This window comes from Parasteatoda tepidariorum, chromosome 3, assembly GCF_043381705.1.
Source record: "Parasteatoda tepidariorum isolate YZ-2023 chromosome 3, CAS_Ptep_4.0, whole genome shotgun sequence".
In the NCBI taxonomy this organism is placed as follows: domain Eukaryota; kingdom Metazoa; phylum Arthropoda; class Arachnida; order Araneae; family Theridiidae; genus Parasteatoda; species Parasteatoda tepidariorum.
In genome coordinates this window covers 85,937,169-85,956,228 of record NC_092206.1, presented here as the reverse complement: position 1 = coordinate 85,956,228, position 19,060 = coordinate 85,937,169, and the positions used below count along the sequence as shown (strand labels likewise).

At 27.8% G+C, this 19,060-nt stretch overlaps 1 protein-coding gene across 2 annotated transcripts in view; it reads left to right on the top strand.

Annotated features, from left to right (window-relative positions):
• LOC107436844 (cGMP-inhibited 3',5'-cyclic phosphodiesterase 3A) overlaps window positions 1–19,060 on the top strand; it is a 286,371-nt gene that overhangs the window by 202,260 nt on the left and 65,051 nt on the right. For both annotated transcript variants that reach the window (XM_071178926.1, XM_016048661.3), the window contains exons 6-7: window positions 6,764–6,907; window positions 17,804–17,915. In XM_071178926.1, coding sequence (XP_071035027.1) covers window positions 6,764–6,907; window positions 17,804–17,915 — 256 coding nt within the window. The remainder of the gene's footprint in view (window positions 1–6,763; window positions 6,908–17,803; window positions 17,916–19,060) is intronic.

The following is a 19,060-nucleotide window of genomic DNA, read 5'->3' as shown; positions in this document are numbered from 1 at the left end:
AAGAAATATGTTTTAGAACATGCATATATATATATATATATATATATACATTTGTGAGATTTTGAAAGTAACAAAAATTTTACGTAATTTTGGTAAATCGAAACAGAAATTTAAAAATTAAAATATAAAAATATTTTAACAAATTAACTTCATTTCATATTTTAAAAAGCAAATATTTTTAATCTATTCCGGAATTTCTTCGTGAATAATATTGTAATTTTCATTCTTTTTCACTTCAAAAAAATTCCCTATTTTCATTTGATGCTTAAATTTTAAAATAACATAGAATAAACCTGACACAACTAGCTTCTGTCACAAAAACCACAAATTTTTATCAAAAATATTGAATCTGAAATTTAATACCTAGAGAGATTTATTCTTCTATTCTAAATGCATTAAATATCCTTTTTCAAAATGAATTTTCATCTCAAATATTTTTCGAAACTGCAAAATATTAGCTGGTAATATAAATAGCTATTTATCTTTAAAAATTTATCAAAAGAAATGAACGAAGAAATTATAATAAAGTAAGAAATGGAAGATATCTTCAGGATGGTTTAATAGTGAAACTGAAAAGTTTTCCACTCTTTGTTTGAATTTTTGAGTTGAACAACAAGCAACAAGTTATAGTTTTTCGAATGTATTTAGAGAATAAAAATTTTCGCTCATTTCCTTTCATTCTTATATTTCATGAATTTATATTGCTTAAAAATGCCCCTTTTTAAGTAAGCATTTTTTTTTCATTTAAATTATATCACGGTGCACTTTGACATATTTCAACATTAAAAATAAGTTAGTATTTTTGTACAAATATTGTATTTTCTCAAAACTGCTTCTTTATTTTGTGGTTTAGTTTGTTGTTCTAGTGCATATATAAATTTTTCATAACAGTGATGCACGGTGTAAAAACTACTTGTGTATCTTAAGTCTAAAGATGGTTGCAGCTACTTTACACCTAAGTGCTAAGCTTTAGCATAGTAAAAGGCTCTAGCATAGTGGAACACTAAGAATATTCTTCTACGCTACTTAGCGTAAAACAGCTGGTATTCAGTAGCACTAAAATTTATATTTACAGTAAGGTAAGATACACATGAATGTCAGTAAAATTATATTTAGAAGACAATACGAAGTTGCGTTTATTAATATAGGATGCATATATGAATTATTTCTTAAATGAAAATTACTTTGCAAATCAAACAACACGTAGCACAGGCAATATTTTAAAAATAATTTGAATTATGCTTAATAAAGTAAAAAAGGAAGGAAAATAAAAATTTAGCACAGGGATTTACAGGTTGAAATAGTTAAACTATCGTTCTTACACAACGAAAAACATACATACATATTTTTAATGATAACTATTGTTTCTGCTTATAGTAGAGAAAACAACAACAAACGTGATCAATTATAAACATTGTATGGAGGATATAAAAAGTGCTCCCACATTAGTGGTTTCTGAAGCAAAAACACTTAACGTTTGGCGTAAATGATCGTGATTTTGATGTAAACTTTTTCCATTAAAGGTATCTTAGATTTAACAACCTCTTCCAAATTGTATACAAAAGCTTAATGCAGTGTTAACTTGAAACTAAGTGTTCCTCCAAACAAATTTTTGAGTTTTTTGACGTGAAATTTGGAGACATGGATCACTACAGTTTTTACAGTTTACACTGTTAGAAATTTCTCGGTAGAAATGGTTAAGTTACCAGGACTTTATGGCACCAACTAGGACTACCTAATCAATTCACTTAGTTACTTGCTACTAGGTGCATGTTATAACCGAGAAGGCTAGTGTGTAAATCTCATGACCGACAGAACTAAGAGGTTCAAGTCCCATTGTTGACATGACAATATTTCCTCCAATCACTCCAACACGTTAAGAGTTTCCAGCCTGCTAGGCTCACCAGTTTTTAGTCCTTTACTATTGAAATATGATTCTCTCACTCACGCATAGATGGCAGCACCCGAAAAAAACATAAAAAAGTCCAGTATACTCCATCTCTTACGATAGGCAAAACAACCAGATAAACTAATTAAACCACATTCTACGGTTCATTTGATAAAATACAACTCAACCGCAACCTAATTCCTAGACTTTAATGCGCAGTTAAGCCTAGCTTCAGTTTAAGCCTAACTTCAATGTGCAGTTAAATTTCTTACTTTACGGTTTTGAAACCATGCTGGCTGTATGGTTAAAAAACAACGAATACATACTTATTGTAAATGGTTTCAAAACCCTAAAGATAAAGAATGTTTTGCAGTAAACTTTACGATTGATTGGATGGACAGACTGCTGTCGGTTATTTTACCGTAATTTTGGAATGAAAATTATAACAGTGAATAGGCATTTTTAGTTTCGAATATTTTGTTTGAAGCGTATCAGTTGAGATTTAGAAATATTTTTCGGTGTTAAACTTATATCATTTATTTCAATTTCGCATTTTTAACTCAATAACTTTTAAAACATCAGGCAAATATTCAGTCTTTTATGTCAGCAATTTATACGACTTGCAACATTTCGCATACAAGTTGTCAAATAATTAACTTTCATGAAGTTGGAATTAAGTTCGGCTTCTGCTATAAAAAAGAAATTTTGTACTTACTATGAATTATTTAATCAAATTTAAGCAAAAAAAAATACAGTTTAAAAGTATTTAAAAGGCAATAATGATTTTAAATTATATGGAAATCAAATTCCTACAATTACCTGTAAAATATTCTACAAAAACTCTCAAAATTCAAAAAGACATTTTGTTTAATTGTAGCTATGCTATTGTATTAGCGAATTACGTAATACGAATAATTATTTATAAATGCAATAATATCTTATAAATTTCTGCTAAATTTATATAACTTAGGATTATACATAACGTAAGTTATACATAATATATAAGTTGTACATACATAATATAAGATTATACATAATGTAGTTTTTTATTAAAAAGTAGTATATATGTTTGTAATAATCATTTAGCTAAGCTTTCTTGAAATAAATAAAAACGTTCTAAAAATATAGTTTAACTTTTATCAATGTTCGTTTTATCCAATAGACTCTAAGAACAAAAATGATATAAAAATTCTCTACAACCTTCTGAATAATTCCTTCGCGTTTATATAAAGGACAGAAAATAAAATCCCTATCACGAAAAAAGTTGTTTAAAGCTTCCTTTTATTAAAATGACGTTTTGTGAAACGTGATATTTTTTCTAAATGTACATCGTAGCTAATATTGATTTTTTTTTATCAATTTTTATCACGCGTTCCTCCGTTTTAAATTAATTTTTACGTAAACACAGCAACCAAAAGTTAATAACATATTTAGAAGACGAACATTTTTCTCAAAGAAATATGTTTTAGAACATGCCATTACATTCAACTTCTTAAGAACAAAATATTCTTATGTGTTCGATAAATAGTACAATATTAAGTTAAGAGTATTTAATGCAGCAATTCACGAGGAATACACATATTGTACGTGAATTTATTGAACGCATGCATGGGACTTACATGTGTTGTACATACATGGACATGGACGCCGGCAGCTCTGCAGCCATACACACATGTATACATATATATTGTATATACATGCATGGACATAAATAAACTTCACATACATGCACAGGACTTACATACTTTGTATATGCATGAATAAGACTGAAAAACTTTATACATACATGCATGTGACATACATATTATATTATGTATTGCTCGTACAAAAAAAAACAAGCATAATGTACAGATATATGAATACATGAACAAACGCATGCATTGCACATACACAAGTATATACAGTGCATCAGAAAAAAACGGACCACCCTGAATAACTTTTAATCTAATGATCAGATCTTCCCGTTCTAGGACTCAATCATAGTGATTTGAGAGGGTGATCTCAAATATGCTAATTAATAAATGCAGACGATATTTTAATTTACTGAATCAGGCAGAAAAACATACCTTCTCTGTATAAACATGCCTTTTGATTGGTTGATTCGGATTTCTGAACCCTAAAATCGCAATCTGGGAAATATGGTCCCCGTAGTTTGGTCAGGAGCAGAGACTTATCTTGCAGAGACTTATAAAATTCGTTTATAGGTTTCATGGAAAAAATAACTTTTATTTAATATTTTTTGTTACTTGTTTAATAATGGTCGAAAAAGTTTTAATTGTAAGGAAAAATTTTTTGCATACTTTTAAAGAGTATAACTTTGCTTGGTAGAATGCAAAATTTGTGCAAAATCAGTTGAATAGTTCCTGAGAAATTAAATTTTACAAAATTCAGATATTAAAAATTTGATTTCTCAGGAACTATTCGACAGATTTTGCTTAAATTTTATAAAATTATATTCTTTAAAAAGATACAAAAATTTATTTACATTGCAATTCTGCATTTTTTCAACCATTATTAGATAAAATATTAAAAAATAATAAAAGTCTAGTAAAAGTCTTTTTTTTTGCGTTGAGAAATCCGTTGAAATCCGGATGCTTTGAAAATGCGTTATGTTTACTCAGAAAAAGTATGTTTTTGTGTCTAATTTTGTGACTTAAAATATCGTCTGTACTAATTAACTAGCATACTATTAGCATAGATGTTACCCTCTCGAGCCATTAAGATTGAGTCCTGGAACGTAAAGATCCGATCATTAGATTAAAAGTTATTCAAGGTGGTCCGTTTTCTTTTTTGCTTGCTGTACATAAAATATATTTATTCATTGTGCATCCACGCACATTTCCACGTTGTTTGTATATACATATGTACATAAATATAAGATATATACATACGTACATGTATGTTATATTTATAATATAAGTATATGTATTTATATATATATAACTAAAATTTATGCACATATGCATTAACCAACCAATGTATTAGGTAAAGAAGAACGTAAATTTTTGTACATACGTTGTCTGTAAATACGTATAAAGTGCATCACAATACATTTTACAATCTGTATTGTGTACTGGCAGCACATTTAATGTCTAAAATAATATACTTATGTATTCGATAAATTGTTCGAAATTAATAAACAGTATTTAATCACAGTTTTTAAAATTTTGGAAAAAGTAGTATACTAAGGATTAACTAGTTAAAAATGTTAAAATTTACAATTTCGAGAGGTTTTACACGGAGATAAAAATACTGATTTTGCTTTAAAGAAATAAAATATTTGAAAGTAAACTAAAATGAATGCGATGTCATTTTTTCTTCCAACTTTTTATAAGTAATCGCTTTAGTATTTAAACTTTTTTTAGTAGTTATCACTTAATTTTACTGGTCATGTTAAATAAAAATAATTTCCCCTTGCTTATTTAATAGGATGCATAAATGGTTTTTTTAAAGGAAGTATAAAGCTTAGTTTATAATAGGTTTTCAAGTATTAAACTCAAAAGAGCTTTAAAAAAACGCAAATCAAAAAAGTTTTAATAACGTTTATCAATTATCGGGTTCTCAAAAATAATCATTGATTTGAAAAAACAATTAAAGAAAAACAAAAGAAGATTAAAATTTAAGCTTTACTGCGTTTTGTTGAAGAAAATCGAAATTTGGTCCTTCACCAAAATTTCGAATCACTTACAAAATCCGAAAATTTTTAAATAAAACACAAATCAAAAATTTAGTGACTTTTATCAATTATCGGGTTCTCAAAAATAATCGTCGATTTAAAAAATCTATTAAAGGAAAACAGAAGAAGATTGAAATTTAAGGTTTACTGCGTTTTGTTGAGGAAAACGAACAATTTTGCCTTTCACCAAAATTTAAGATCAGCTACTTAGTCCGTTAATAGTTAGCACTGCTATGTGAAAACTTGAAAAGATTATTATCTGTTTCATGTCAAAAGATTCTTACTAACGTGTTTGATGGACGTCAGTTAAATTTTGTGTTCAGACTGCGTCATGTTGTTGCTATAAATGAATTCACATTTTAAAATATTGTATTTTATTTTTCTCAGTAAGAAGTTAACTAACCTTGTTAGTAATTTTGAAATTGAGGGAGAATATTATCTTCTTTTTTTTTACTGAAGCAATAAACCAGGCTTTTTTATTTTATTTTTTTGGTTCTTTAAGTGATTTTCAGTTTTTTCGGAACACCCGGAGCAAGTTACAGCAAAATACAAATACACTGTAAAAAATTACTTAGGAAATAGGTACTTTTTACCGCAAAAAGTATTTTTACCAGAACATGTTAGGAACAAAAAAATCTGATATACCATTAATTTTACAATAATAATTATCGTAAAATTGCTGAATCATTCTAATTAAAATATTACTGTAAAAGTTACGTTGTAATATTTTACGGTAAAAATCGATTTTACAGTAAAAACGATTAATATAAAATGGATTGTACGGATAGAGCACTCAAAGTTCCGGTACTTTATAGTATAATTTGAGCCAAAATGCTTACAGTGTACAACAAAATACAAGTTAATTAAAACTATAACAATACTATAAATGTTTTATAAATAGTAAATCGTTTATCAGTCATATTAGTAACAAACTGATCATAATTCAGAATTCGGATTGTAGATTGCCTACTGTGTAGACATTTTAATTTTAAAAAAATAATTGGGTAGAAAAATTACTTTCAAGAAAATTCCAAATAATCAAAATAAATAACAATCAAAATAAATCAACAATCAAAATAAAACTTCATTAGAAAATTCACTTGTGGAACTTTTACACGCATGTTTTATATCTTTAAAAAATAGATATCATTTATGTTATTAAACTGTTGCTTAAAATAAAACATTTTATTATTTTGCAGGATACCCTACCAGGATTCGTAGTAAACGGCCATCATTTTGATCCTGATACGTTAAGTTCTGATCCCCTCCTCTGTAGAATAAATGAATGGGATTATCCGGTATTTGAACTGAAAGCGAAAGCCCAAGATCTGATACTTAGTCAAGTAAGTAAACAATGAAAGAACAACTGTGGGGGGAAAAGAGAATTGCTGAATTCCAATAAATTCAATCAAGGTACGGGATTTTTGGAATTTTAATTTGGAAGGTTTTATTTTACCAAAATCACTTTAGATTCATGGTGTCCCAGGAGATAGAGCTCTCGCCTCTCAAAGAAGTGAAACGGGATCCCAGCGATAGCTGATGATACGAATTTCGCACTAGTCTCACACCGAGGACAATGCTGGCGTAAAATATGCTCAATGGTTGACTGATCATGACCCCCCCCACCTCTCTTGCTATCAGGCTAATCGTGGGAGGTTTTCGTGGTTTTCCTTTACTTGTAACTTAAATGCCGGTTAGCACCATCAAAAAAGTCCTTCACGCAAGCTATTTTCTCCTTATCCTTGATCTAGGAGTTCCTTTGTCTTATGGATTGGGTTCAAAATGACAAGACTGCGGAGTTGAACATTGGTAGTAGTAAACTCAAAATTGGGTCGGTTAGAAAAACTACGTTTACGAGAAAAAAAAAGCCCTTTCCGTTTTCCTGCAGATTTCAATTTTATGGAGAGAAAAATAGTTTTAGGCTAATAATTAATGTGCCTTAGTCTCTAAGTCTTAGCTAATAATTAATGTGCCTTTTTTACATTACATTAATTTCATTACGAAATTACAGTCATTCGCAATCAATTGCACGATACTGACGAATTTAAGAATAGAAATCTTGTTTTTATCTAAATAGTAGTGTAGTTTTAATTAGAATATTTTGCAGTAATGTAAATGTATTCCGTTTAAATTTAGGGTAATTTTATTTAGAATATTTTTCTAAAGCATCTCATATGTATAATGTAGCCGAGATAATTTCGACAGTGTGTAATAAGTATTAAACTTCTTAGTTTTTAAACTTTTTTTAAGAAAAAGAACTCCCCTACGGCAATGGAATTCTAACCAATGATTTTTCTAGCACTGAAGATATTTTATGTCAGCACTGTGATCGATGTGAGCCGGAAGTATCAAACAGACATAGCTAAGATTCGAACCTCTGTTACCTCATTGGTAGGCGAAAGCTCTAGCTCTTGAGCCACCTCATCTCTAAACGTTTGCTTCTGTTATACTCAAAATTAAACAACAAGCTTAAGCTCTCTCGCATCTTGCGTCATTTGTAAAACTATTTCTTAAGTATTACGGTTTGGTCATAACCTTTCTTCCGATGGTTTGTGAATACAGAAATGGTATTTTTTTCCGATACTTGCATCGTGACCAAGAAATTCAAAGCACCACTAAAATGTTTCAGTTATTTCAGTACCTTTTTCGGGTTGTACTTATTTATTAGTTATTTATTAAGGATACTTATTTATTTGAATTAATTCAAATAACTAAAAATTTTTAAATCGATTAATTTTAATTGATTATTTTTAATTTATTAGTTCAAGTAACTAAAAAATTATAAGCTAATTTTATTTATTTATTGAAACTCTTTCAGTTTACAACATATCAAATAGACATTCCAATAGACAATCCAATAGACTATTACAACATATCCAATAGAATTTTGACTGAAATTATTGAAATTCTTCAGCATTAGACTCCACCTTTTAGAATAATAGGGTTTTAATAGGTTATAAAGTAAACAGTCAAAAGTTAGTAATAAGGATGATTTAGTGAGCAAAATATAAATCAGCACAAGTTAACATAATACGGCAAAAAGAATTAAAAGGTTGACTCTTTCATCGACAAATAAAAAAACTGAGTCTTATAATTCGCCTATAGTTAAACAACAAAAAATACTTCTCTCAAACAAACCAATACAACTTTTTTGAACACAAATGATGTTAAAAGTTATTAATTTGTAACTAATTTTTTTCAATTTCAAATGGAAGCAAGAAAACTGAAGTTCAAGTTGTTTAAAGAAAAATTAAATGATTAAATTGAAATCAGTTATTGATATATTTCATTTATTTGTTTCTATCCGTCAAATACTGACGTTTCCAACGCAAATCAGTTTCTCTTTCAATATTATTTTGCCTGGAAATATTGAAATTCTCCAATTCTAGACACTGCCTAATAGATCAATAGATCCTTAACGCATTATTAGTAAATGGCCAAAAGGCAGTAATAACGATTCAGTGAGCAAAACATAAATCATCGCCAAGTTTACCTGATACAGCAAAAAGAATGAAAAGGCTTCCTGGTTCTTCCATCAAGAAGGAAAAATGCAATGTTCACAATGATGGATCTGGCTCGAAGGTAAATTAAGAACTTATTTCTTTGAGTTGAGTCAAAAAGTTGGTGATTTATTTGAGCTTAAAGAGGAATTTCTTTTTTTGTAAAAACAGTGCTTCGTTCTCACATTCACCGTCATTGATTATTGAAAACAGCTTGACACTTATGAAATGTACGGTACTGTAGTCTTCCTTAAGATTAAAAATTAAATGCTGCATAGTGATATTATAAATGATCTAATAAAGAAACGGCCGAGAAAAGGATTTTTTAATGATTACTTTTGTTCGCAGAAGCTAAAATGCTGTAAATATTTTGATTAATAAATTGAGTTAATTTAAAAATAATTGCTTCGATGCTAAGGCAAGCGTATTATTGTTTTTTTTTAGAACGCTTAAAAATTTTGACTTAAAAGATTAACTTTTTTCTTGCTATTCAATACATAATCTATCTATACATTTCTCTTAAATGGCACCATAAACACGGTTATATCTTTATCTATCTGTAACGCTATAGTTCATTTTATTAGTTTGTCTTAATTAAAAATTTAAGTTGGGTTAAATAATTAGTTATTCGTAAAGTATTTTTTTCATTAGGTTGTCTTACGTAATAGGTTAGGTAGTGTTGTATAGTTACACGTTAAGTATTTATTAATAATAGTTTTGCATTTTAATGGAAATAAAAACTATTAAGAAAAGTAAATATTTGGATTTATTTTTTTATCAATTCTTAAATGAAAGTAACAACATTAAACATAAACGTTGCTATGGCGTCGTATGCTGTCATATCAATTATTGGTGACGGAGCTTGCATTTTTCGAGCATATATTATACGATACTTTACTTATGGCTCAAGAGGTGCGTGAGGAAGTAGTATAGCATGTAATGGAACATATTTATAAGTTTTCCATCTTATCTCACAACAGAGATGGAAATAATTTTAACAATTATGCCTGCTGTTCTGAGATGTTTTAAACTCATACTTACGTGGTTTGAGGGATTTAATGGCTGACGGACGGATTTTAAATTCAATACATAAAAAGTTCTGACAATTTTGAAGAAATAATTAAAATTGAAATCAAAGTACTTCAGCTTGGACAAAGCCGTAAGAGACAGCTAAGCGGTAAAAAAAAAAATTGGTTTGTATATCAAGGCTTATGATTTGAGGAAGGGTTGAAGAATTAGAATATTTAAATGCAGTTGTGTTGTGTGTGCATTCAGCTAGATTGCTATTAAAAGGTGGCGGCGAAACTGGTTGCCAAAAAAGGCTAGTATACTTAAAAATAATAGCAACAACTTTATAAAAGCTCATTGTTATTTAGGAAATATTAGACAAAGAATAACTAGCCAGTCCCAAAATAAGTCAACCAAGTATTTTGGAAAACAGCGGTTTATTTGGAATATTACTACATTTTGTTATTGATTACTATTAAATATGCCCTCCTTACTACTTCTAAACCAGTATCACAAGTTTTGGCATGAATTCTAGTAAGATTTTATACTTTTGACAATTTCTTCACCCTTTCATCGTGCTTGAAACTGCGATGAAAATGAGGCTATTATTTCGTTCTGCAATCCATTTACACAAGTATTAGCTTGTTGATATTCAGAGATTTTCTGTAGAACTTATGACTTGTGGGTGTTTCCTGTCAACTTTAAAGAAGGCTCTTGTTTATAACAATATATTTCATCATTTTTTTAACTATCTCAAAGAGCCAAATTTTGTTTAAAATTCAATCTTTGATTGGAAATCTCTTGTTTAAATCGGCCTCATTCTTTCTTTCATTACTTTTTAGCAAAGGAGGATGCTTATCATTAATGCAATAAAAGCGAGTGGTCTTACGCTGTCGCAAAAATCAATTCAAAATACTGTTTTCTTCACCTTTTTTTCAAAATATTTACCATCGATTAATATAATAAATATGCTGCTGTATTGATTAATAGTTTAATGTCTGAGTAGTTTTAATAATAGTTATGCATGAATAATCATTTTATTTAAAGCAATTTTATAATCTAGTTTAAATTATCTAATAAAACTGTTTATACTGTATTTTGAACTGTTGAAAATTCAATATCTTTTCTAAATTTCCCTTAACTTAGAAATGAAAGTATTGATTTCATTTTCAGACAATTAAGTTAGTTATTACATGGATGTCAGTACGTTCTTAGAGCATGTAAAATATTACCGACATTAAGTTTTATTATACCGGTGAATAATTTTGCTGACATAAATTGAAATTGTGATATTTAATAAATGTATAAAATAAATTAAACGTAATTTTATTGTTGACGCTAATTATAAGAGGAGAATGTTGTACCTTGGGACGATTTCTAGGAACTAATTACAACCTTAACTTAGTTTTTCTTTCAAATTATGGTATTTACTAATCCATGATATCACAGTATATGCTCTATGAAAATGTCTCAGATGTAAAAAGTTTCATATGTCTTTGATGAAAAAAGAGAAAGGTTTTACTTTAAAAGTTACATTTACATGCACATAAGTGTAATTATTGCATGCAATATTTTAATTTTTTCTTCCTATAAAGGCAACAGTTACGTATGATTCAGTTTTAAAGTATAATAAATAGAAACGGTTTAATATCAGTTTAAATGACATTTATATTCTCCTTTAATATTTCATGAAATTTTCTTCCAAAAGTTCATTCTTATTTTTTATTAGAATTTCTGTTTTATAAAATTCTACTCAAAAGAACAAGAAGTGCATTACCAAATTTTTAAAATTTCTGTTTGAAAATAAATATAAGCGAAAAAAATTTAAATATTTGCTTTTTCTTTATTTCTTTCTACCACATTCTAAAGAACTGTCAAACAGCTTATTTGCATTCGAAAATGCTTTACGCAACGTTTGAATTGAATTCGTGTGATTTTTGTTTACTAAACCATTCTCTATACCACTTGTAATCTTGTATTGCGACGAAGTTTTCGTGAACATTTCAAAATTCGTTTCATAAATAGTGGCTAAAACTTCACCGGTAATACAATATATTTCATTTTGAAACTTGTCAAAAAATCTTGAGAATTTGCATTATAAGAAAATAACTCATATTTTCTAGAATCAGATAGAAATTTTTCATTCATTAAAACACTTTCATTTACATTTTGATAATTTTTATTAAAATAAAAAGCATTCGGTAAAGATTGTTTTTATGTCTTTAAAAGCATAAAAAGTTACTTAAATAATGGTTTTTGATGTCAAAAACTGTTTTACAAAAGCATTTTATAGTTTTTGAGTGTTATAAATTTGTCTCTTTTAGAATTGTAATGATAAAAGTAAATTTTTTTATTAAACTGATAGTAATTCTATTTTTTAAACATACAAAAATAAAAAGGATTTGGTAACGGTTACTTTGATACATTTGAAAGCATAAAACCTTCCTTAAATAATGGATTTTGTTGTCAAAAATTGAGTAACGAAAAAAATTTTGTAGTTTTTGATTTTTATTAATTTGTTTTTAAGCCTCTAAGGATTCAATACATTTTTTATTACTTTTAATGATATAAATTTAGGTTAATTATAAATTATACAAATTGTTTCTTTATTAGTCGAAGGTCTACTAATGATAAACATGCTCACTATATTTAACTGGGTAGTTTTCTCACAACAAAATAGACACAATTTAATGAATACGTCATTCAATATTGAGATAAAAATATTCAATTTTAAACTCATCTTTGAGATCTCAAAGATTCAGTGTTTAGGTCGCATGGAATCAGTTTTGAGGTCACAAAATTTTCCCCTCACCTCCCATATATCGTGATAGTTAATTTAGCCAGTCTGTCTTGAAAAAAAAATCAACTTATGGAAATGAGAAATATAGATTTTTGTTTATTAAAATCTGATTTATCATGCCCAAAATTATCTCAAAATATTCAATTTTTTTTATCGAAAATAAATAAGAGTTTAAAAAGAGTTTTATTCTTCTAAAATCTAAAATTTTACAATTTCTTTTAAAATTTATTTGATAATTTATTTGAAAAATTTAAAAAAAAATATTTTCCTTAAAGCACACATCCAATTTTATTCCTATAGATTTTATAAGTTAATTGCTTAAATGGATATTACCGAGAGGACTTTTATATGCGTTACACAAGATAAAAAAATTAAACAGAGCCAATGTTTCAAACTTTCACAGTCGACAATATGAATTTTCAAGATCATTTAGCTACTAATATAACGATTGTATTATAAGCACCTAGGATACATTTTTTGATGAATTTATCGAAGCTATAGGCTATAGATCGTTTCAAAAGTCATACAATTTAATTTATTTCATTTCTTCTTTACTTTTAGTCCGGAAGTAAGGCAATACAACAAAAATACATTCTAATCAAACAGTAAAAAGATAGCATTTAGCAACATTGAAATATCATTAATTGAAATACCACATAAAATGCTTTCTCACATTCTTTCGTCACTAAGGTGACTAGAACACTTTAATTAATGTCAAAATTTAATGTGTTATCTAACGTGCAAGATAGATTTGTTTCTGTTGGAAACTATCCCCCATAAACAACGGAGTTGAAATATTCCGTCAGATTAAAATTAAATAGTGAGCAAGCCTGTACACCAATAATTACCATCAATTTTAGCCTTCGTACCAATTGGTTTGTCTCATTTCTCACTTCAACCGCCATTGTGCGTCAAATAGTATCTTAAATAATCAGATTACTTAATTACAATAATTACTTAATCTTGGCTTTATAAATTTATGCTATTAAAATTTATGTGCAAAACAATTATAGCAAAGTGTTTGGTCATCTTACTAGACTTGCTAGCCTAAATAAAAATAGAAAGCAAATTTAATATTTTAATTGAAATAGGAATATGCAATAATAATTAAGTATAGTTTATGTTGTAGCGTACGTTAAATATTAAAAAGTTATAAAGTGTTTCATCTTAGTGTATAGTCATATTTCTTCCTATTTGTAATTCAAAATTATGTTTCGTTTCATTTTATATTTATAGCACCGTGCATCTTTTTTAATAAGTTCCAAAAGTTCAACTACATATGCATTCTTTTACCCATATTAATAAACGAAATTAAAACGCTTCAACATACTGTGCATGAAATCCATCAGGAATCCATTAAATATCGCTTATCATTTTTTTCACTTCTTATGTTTTTCAATATAGCATTTCACTCAAATATTGTTGATTTTAAGAAGCCTAACATCATATTATATTTAGAATCATTGACAGGTTAATTAAATATTTCTGTAAATGTCAGCAATAGGTATGTTTTGAGTACAGAACAGTTCACCTCTAAATACAAATATAATAATGATAAAAAGAATTGTGATAAATTAGTAGTATTAAATAAACACTGCAATGAAGAATAGAAATGCAATGAAATAACAAAGTTTCTTATGACACCAAAGTATTAAATTGGATTAACATTATTTCCACACCATAAAATTTTTGTTAGAAAGAGGCTCAATTATGCGTTTTAATAATAACATAAAAATAAATTACTTCATTTAATAAATATTAATATTCAAAATTCAAGTATTCACGAATCCATATTTCATTCATTTAATTCTTTAAAGAGTCACACTTTTACCATTATATAATGGGGGAGTTGAAATAAAATACTTTTTTTATAATGGAATTCATTTATTTTTAGAAAAAAATGGATTAAATTAATTTGTTTCGGAATTTGTGCAGGGCGCTAGATTATATTAAAGATAACCCAAATGCTTGATCTACAGCATAGAATGAATGGGCGTACGCTTGGTTCTAATAGTTTCTCGTAAATTATTTTCATTAAAAATTCACGTTTTCGCATCAATGTATTTTCATTTAGATCCTTATTCTTTCTTTTTTTATTCTTCAAAGATAAACACAAAATTTTTATTTGCTTTTTTCTAAATTTGGTTCTCACCATTTTTCTAAAAAGGTTTTGTTTATTCTCGAATTGTTTTAGGATATAACTCTCACTACACAATAAAATGGTCAAGGGTTCGAAATTCGTTGATTCGCATATTGCTCTTAACTTATACTGATCACAGTGCTCCTGTAAAATGTGATCATATAATGTTAGACTTAACATGAATTGACCCTCTATGTTGTTCGTTTAGCTATTTTCCTTTTCATGTAACAGATATGCGGCTTAGTTTCACTTTTTGATCCCAATTAAATGGTACAAGAATTCTATTATCTTCTGAATCGGGTAAACAAATCTGAGACTGTATAAATAAATTCAATGCTGATTGGCTACTCAGTACTAAATTAAATAAAAAAAAATTGACCTGAAAAAACATTACTGAAATTTTAAAGATATTTTTACTTTTTTATTTTAATAAATTTGAATACTACTCGCATACACTTTTCTTACGAATAATCTTTACAATTTTATAGAACGGTGTATTTCAAGCATTGCTAATTTTAAATATTATTATTTTTAAAAAACTATAGACTGCTTTGAATATTATTTTCAATGGGATAACTACAAGTGACGTAGTGTGGGTATCTCGATCCTGATTGGTTGTTGAAACATGGGCTTTGTTTACGCTAGCATCTGTTCTTTATATTCTGGTTCAAGTAAGCCAAGCCCGACAAGTATCAATTCTCTTAAGTAACACATTCTGTATTTTTACACAAAGATTCTTTCACAAAGATTTCATTTCTTTCACTATATATTTACTCAGAGACTTAACACAAAGACAGATATGAAACCATGTAGAACGTAAACAAACAAATTATGCCTCGAAGTTGCCAGGTATAGAGAGAACCTCCATTGCTGTAGGAGTCTCCACAGACTTGACTTGGAGACCGCAAGATATTGGCGTGCTAGAGAGCTTTTGGAAAGATGACTTTGGTTTTTTATTATTTTCTATTTTTACTGTTTGTATTCCCTACCAAATGAAATTAAAAAAAGGTTGCCAGGTACACAAAACAAAAATATATCACGGTTACAATAAAATACAAAAATAAATAACAAATCTAAGTTAAGTAGAAGACGGAGACGACAGAGGAATACATTTCAACAAATTCGATGTGTAATACGGCTACTGTATTTAATTAACTTCACGTTAATTAACATTCTAACTTTAGTGAAGGAACTTTTCTCAACTTTAACGCTCCATTTTACCTATAAACGATTAGCTAACGCTGACGACTTGGGTCACATGTGTGAGTGTCCGTGATCTTCTTCACAAGATTATATTTTTAGTCGATAAGTTATAGTTGACATAATGCCTGTTTGAAATGATGCAATTTATTTTAAAAAGTATATTTATAAAATCAGTATATTTATAAAATCAGTCTACTTATAAATACCATTTTTAATCAAAAAAACCAATATTTTAACTTTACCTTTGATTAAAAAGTTGAAAGTAATTACCCAAATGTGCGCTGGTGCACAAGAATAAGAAAATAAATACATTTTATTTTGTCATCTTTGAGATTTGACCAACTATATTCTGTAAATACTTTCAATATAAAAACTTCACTGGAAGATTCTTTTTTTGTTCTTTTCCTTTGCGTCGTCTTAGCTAGTTTCTAAGGTTATTGAAACATTCTTTCAAAAAATAATATTAAAAAAAAGATTTTTATTTAGGTTCTAGTTCGTTCACTGCTCTTTTTTCGTGCCTAAGAATATTCGAATCTTTTTCTAAAATATATTAGGTCCATCAACATCCATAAAAAGCTTATGAAATTTCTACGTGCATGAAAGTTGATACCAAACACCGTGTTTTAAAGCTGCAATAAAATATTTTATACGCATTTTGTATTAAAAAATTTTTCTCTCTTAGCTGCAAAAGTTTCTACCTGTAAAATTTCATCCGAAAAAGAGAAATATTGCTTACTTTTAAGTTCCCTTTACCAATTATATATTTATTTCTATTTTCATGCAATTTGAAAATTAATATTAAGTAATGGTGGTTTATAACTCTTTTTTTCAATTATCCAACAGAAATAATTATAGTATCTGCTCTTTTTAAACACGTCAAAAATATTTATGAAAACTATAAAAATTAGAACAAATAATATTTTTAAAATAATCTTGTGTATATATTAAAATAGCTTATTTCAGTATTGTGAATCACGCATGCGACATTAAGATCTTTTACTTTTCTGAAAATTGTCAAATTTTTCTTTATCACTTTTCTTTCTTGCTTATAATAAACACGTGTTAATGAAAGGGTATAAGTTAGAACAAACTTATGATTCTCACCTTGGAATTTTTTTATTATATTGACACACATTTTTATTGTAATGTCACAGATTTGGTTTCTCAAATAAAGTTTCCGATTTTATTCGATTCTATTGGGATACAATATAAGCCTAGTCATTTTGCTCGATTACCATCACAACTCGATCTACAATTTTGCTTTTTAATCTTCTGTTTTGGTTACTATGAAGACTCGCCAAATGTTTTGCGCAAAAAGGAGAATATTTAGCAAATATCAGATAAGACAGTTTCTGCAACCTATGATTTGAAATGTTGTGGCGTTTATCGGAGTCAAACCAGGAAAAAAAAGCGTACAATGAGTAATCATCGATTGTAATAAAGCGATCAATTTTTTTTCCTTTTTTTTTTAATTATTTAATCAATTACTAGCTATTTAAATCGAGAAAACAATTTCATGTATTTTAACTCAATTTCATTTAATAAACTTGTTGTGTTTTGTTTTTCTCATTGTATTGTTTTCTTTTAGATGTGTTACAAAGTATTTCAAGAAGTTGGACTCTTTGAGGCATTTAAAATTCCCATTCACGAGTTCCTAAATTATTTCCATGCAATAGAAACGGGATATAGAGAAAAGCCATGTAAGTCATTGTTCGCATTCATTAGTTTTTTTTTATCTCGTTTCTAAATCATAAGACATAAAGAAAATAATAAAAAATGCATTCGCAAGAAAGGCACTTCACGTTTCAGCCTATCACTCGTCAAACGAACAATATGTTAAATTTTTTCATTAAAATTAAAATGTGAAAATTATTTGTCTATTTCTTTCTTTTGATAAAAATAAAAGTTTTGAGCAAAGAAACTTAGAATAACTAACAAATATTAGCAAAACAAGACACGTACAATTAAGCTACCTCTCTTTTGGGAACAAAATCTGGCCGAAATCACAGTTTTGTTATCATATTAAGTCTTTTGCTTTAATAAATTTAATTTGTCAAGTTTGTTTGTTTTTTGTGTTAAAAGTTTTTGATTTTACGATTTTTCATCTTATAAAATGCAACATTTTATCGCTATAGGCAATAAATATTTGAGGATTACAAAAATTTCAGCCTTGTCACAAAATGAAAAAAAATTGTTATTTTGAGTATTAGTGAGATTACGGAGGAATGTAATCAACAAATAATTGTGCGAAAGGAAGTTCATTGAAAAAGTGAGTTAACTTAGTGTTGAAATAAAATTTACGCATTTGACATAACATCCGCATTTGATCAATAAAAAAGCAGTTTTTTTTTCTCACCACATTCGTTGAACAGAAACTGTAAAAGGAAGGCGTTAAAAAATAAAATTCAACCTATTTACCCAACCTTGTTGACTCAGATTTGCATATATTTTGTTCTTTGCTGAATAACTTTAAAAGCAAAAAAAAGTAAGACTAAGCATGATTTTTAGAAGAAGTAACAAAAAAATTTTTATTGACTTCTTGGACAATAGAACCAATCGGTTTCTCTGCAAAATCGAAATTAAACGCGTGTAAAACCTTGCAAGACAGTTATTGAAAATAAAAATAATAACAGTAAATGATAGAGGAAAAAAAATTTCTTAAGAAAATTTTTTTGTTTTGTTTTACTAGGTTTTGAATCGGGCACGAACTTTTGCAACCACTTAAAAATTGCAATGTAGACCAATTTTCAGTATATTTATTACAAAATTAAAACATCTTAGCATAAAACTTAAATGTAAACAAGCCTTAGCCATTACATTAAATTTGAAGGTAATATACCTTAGT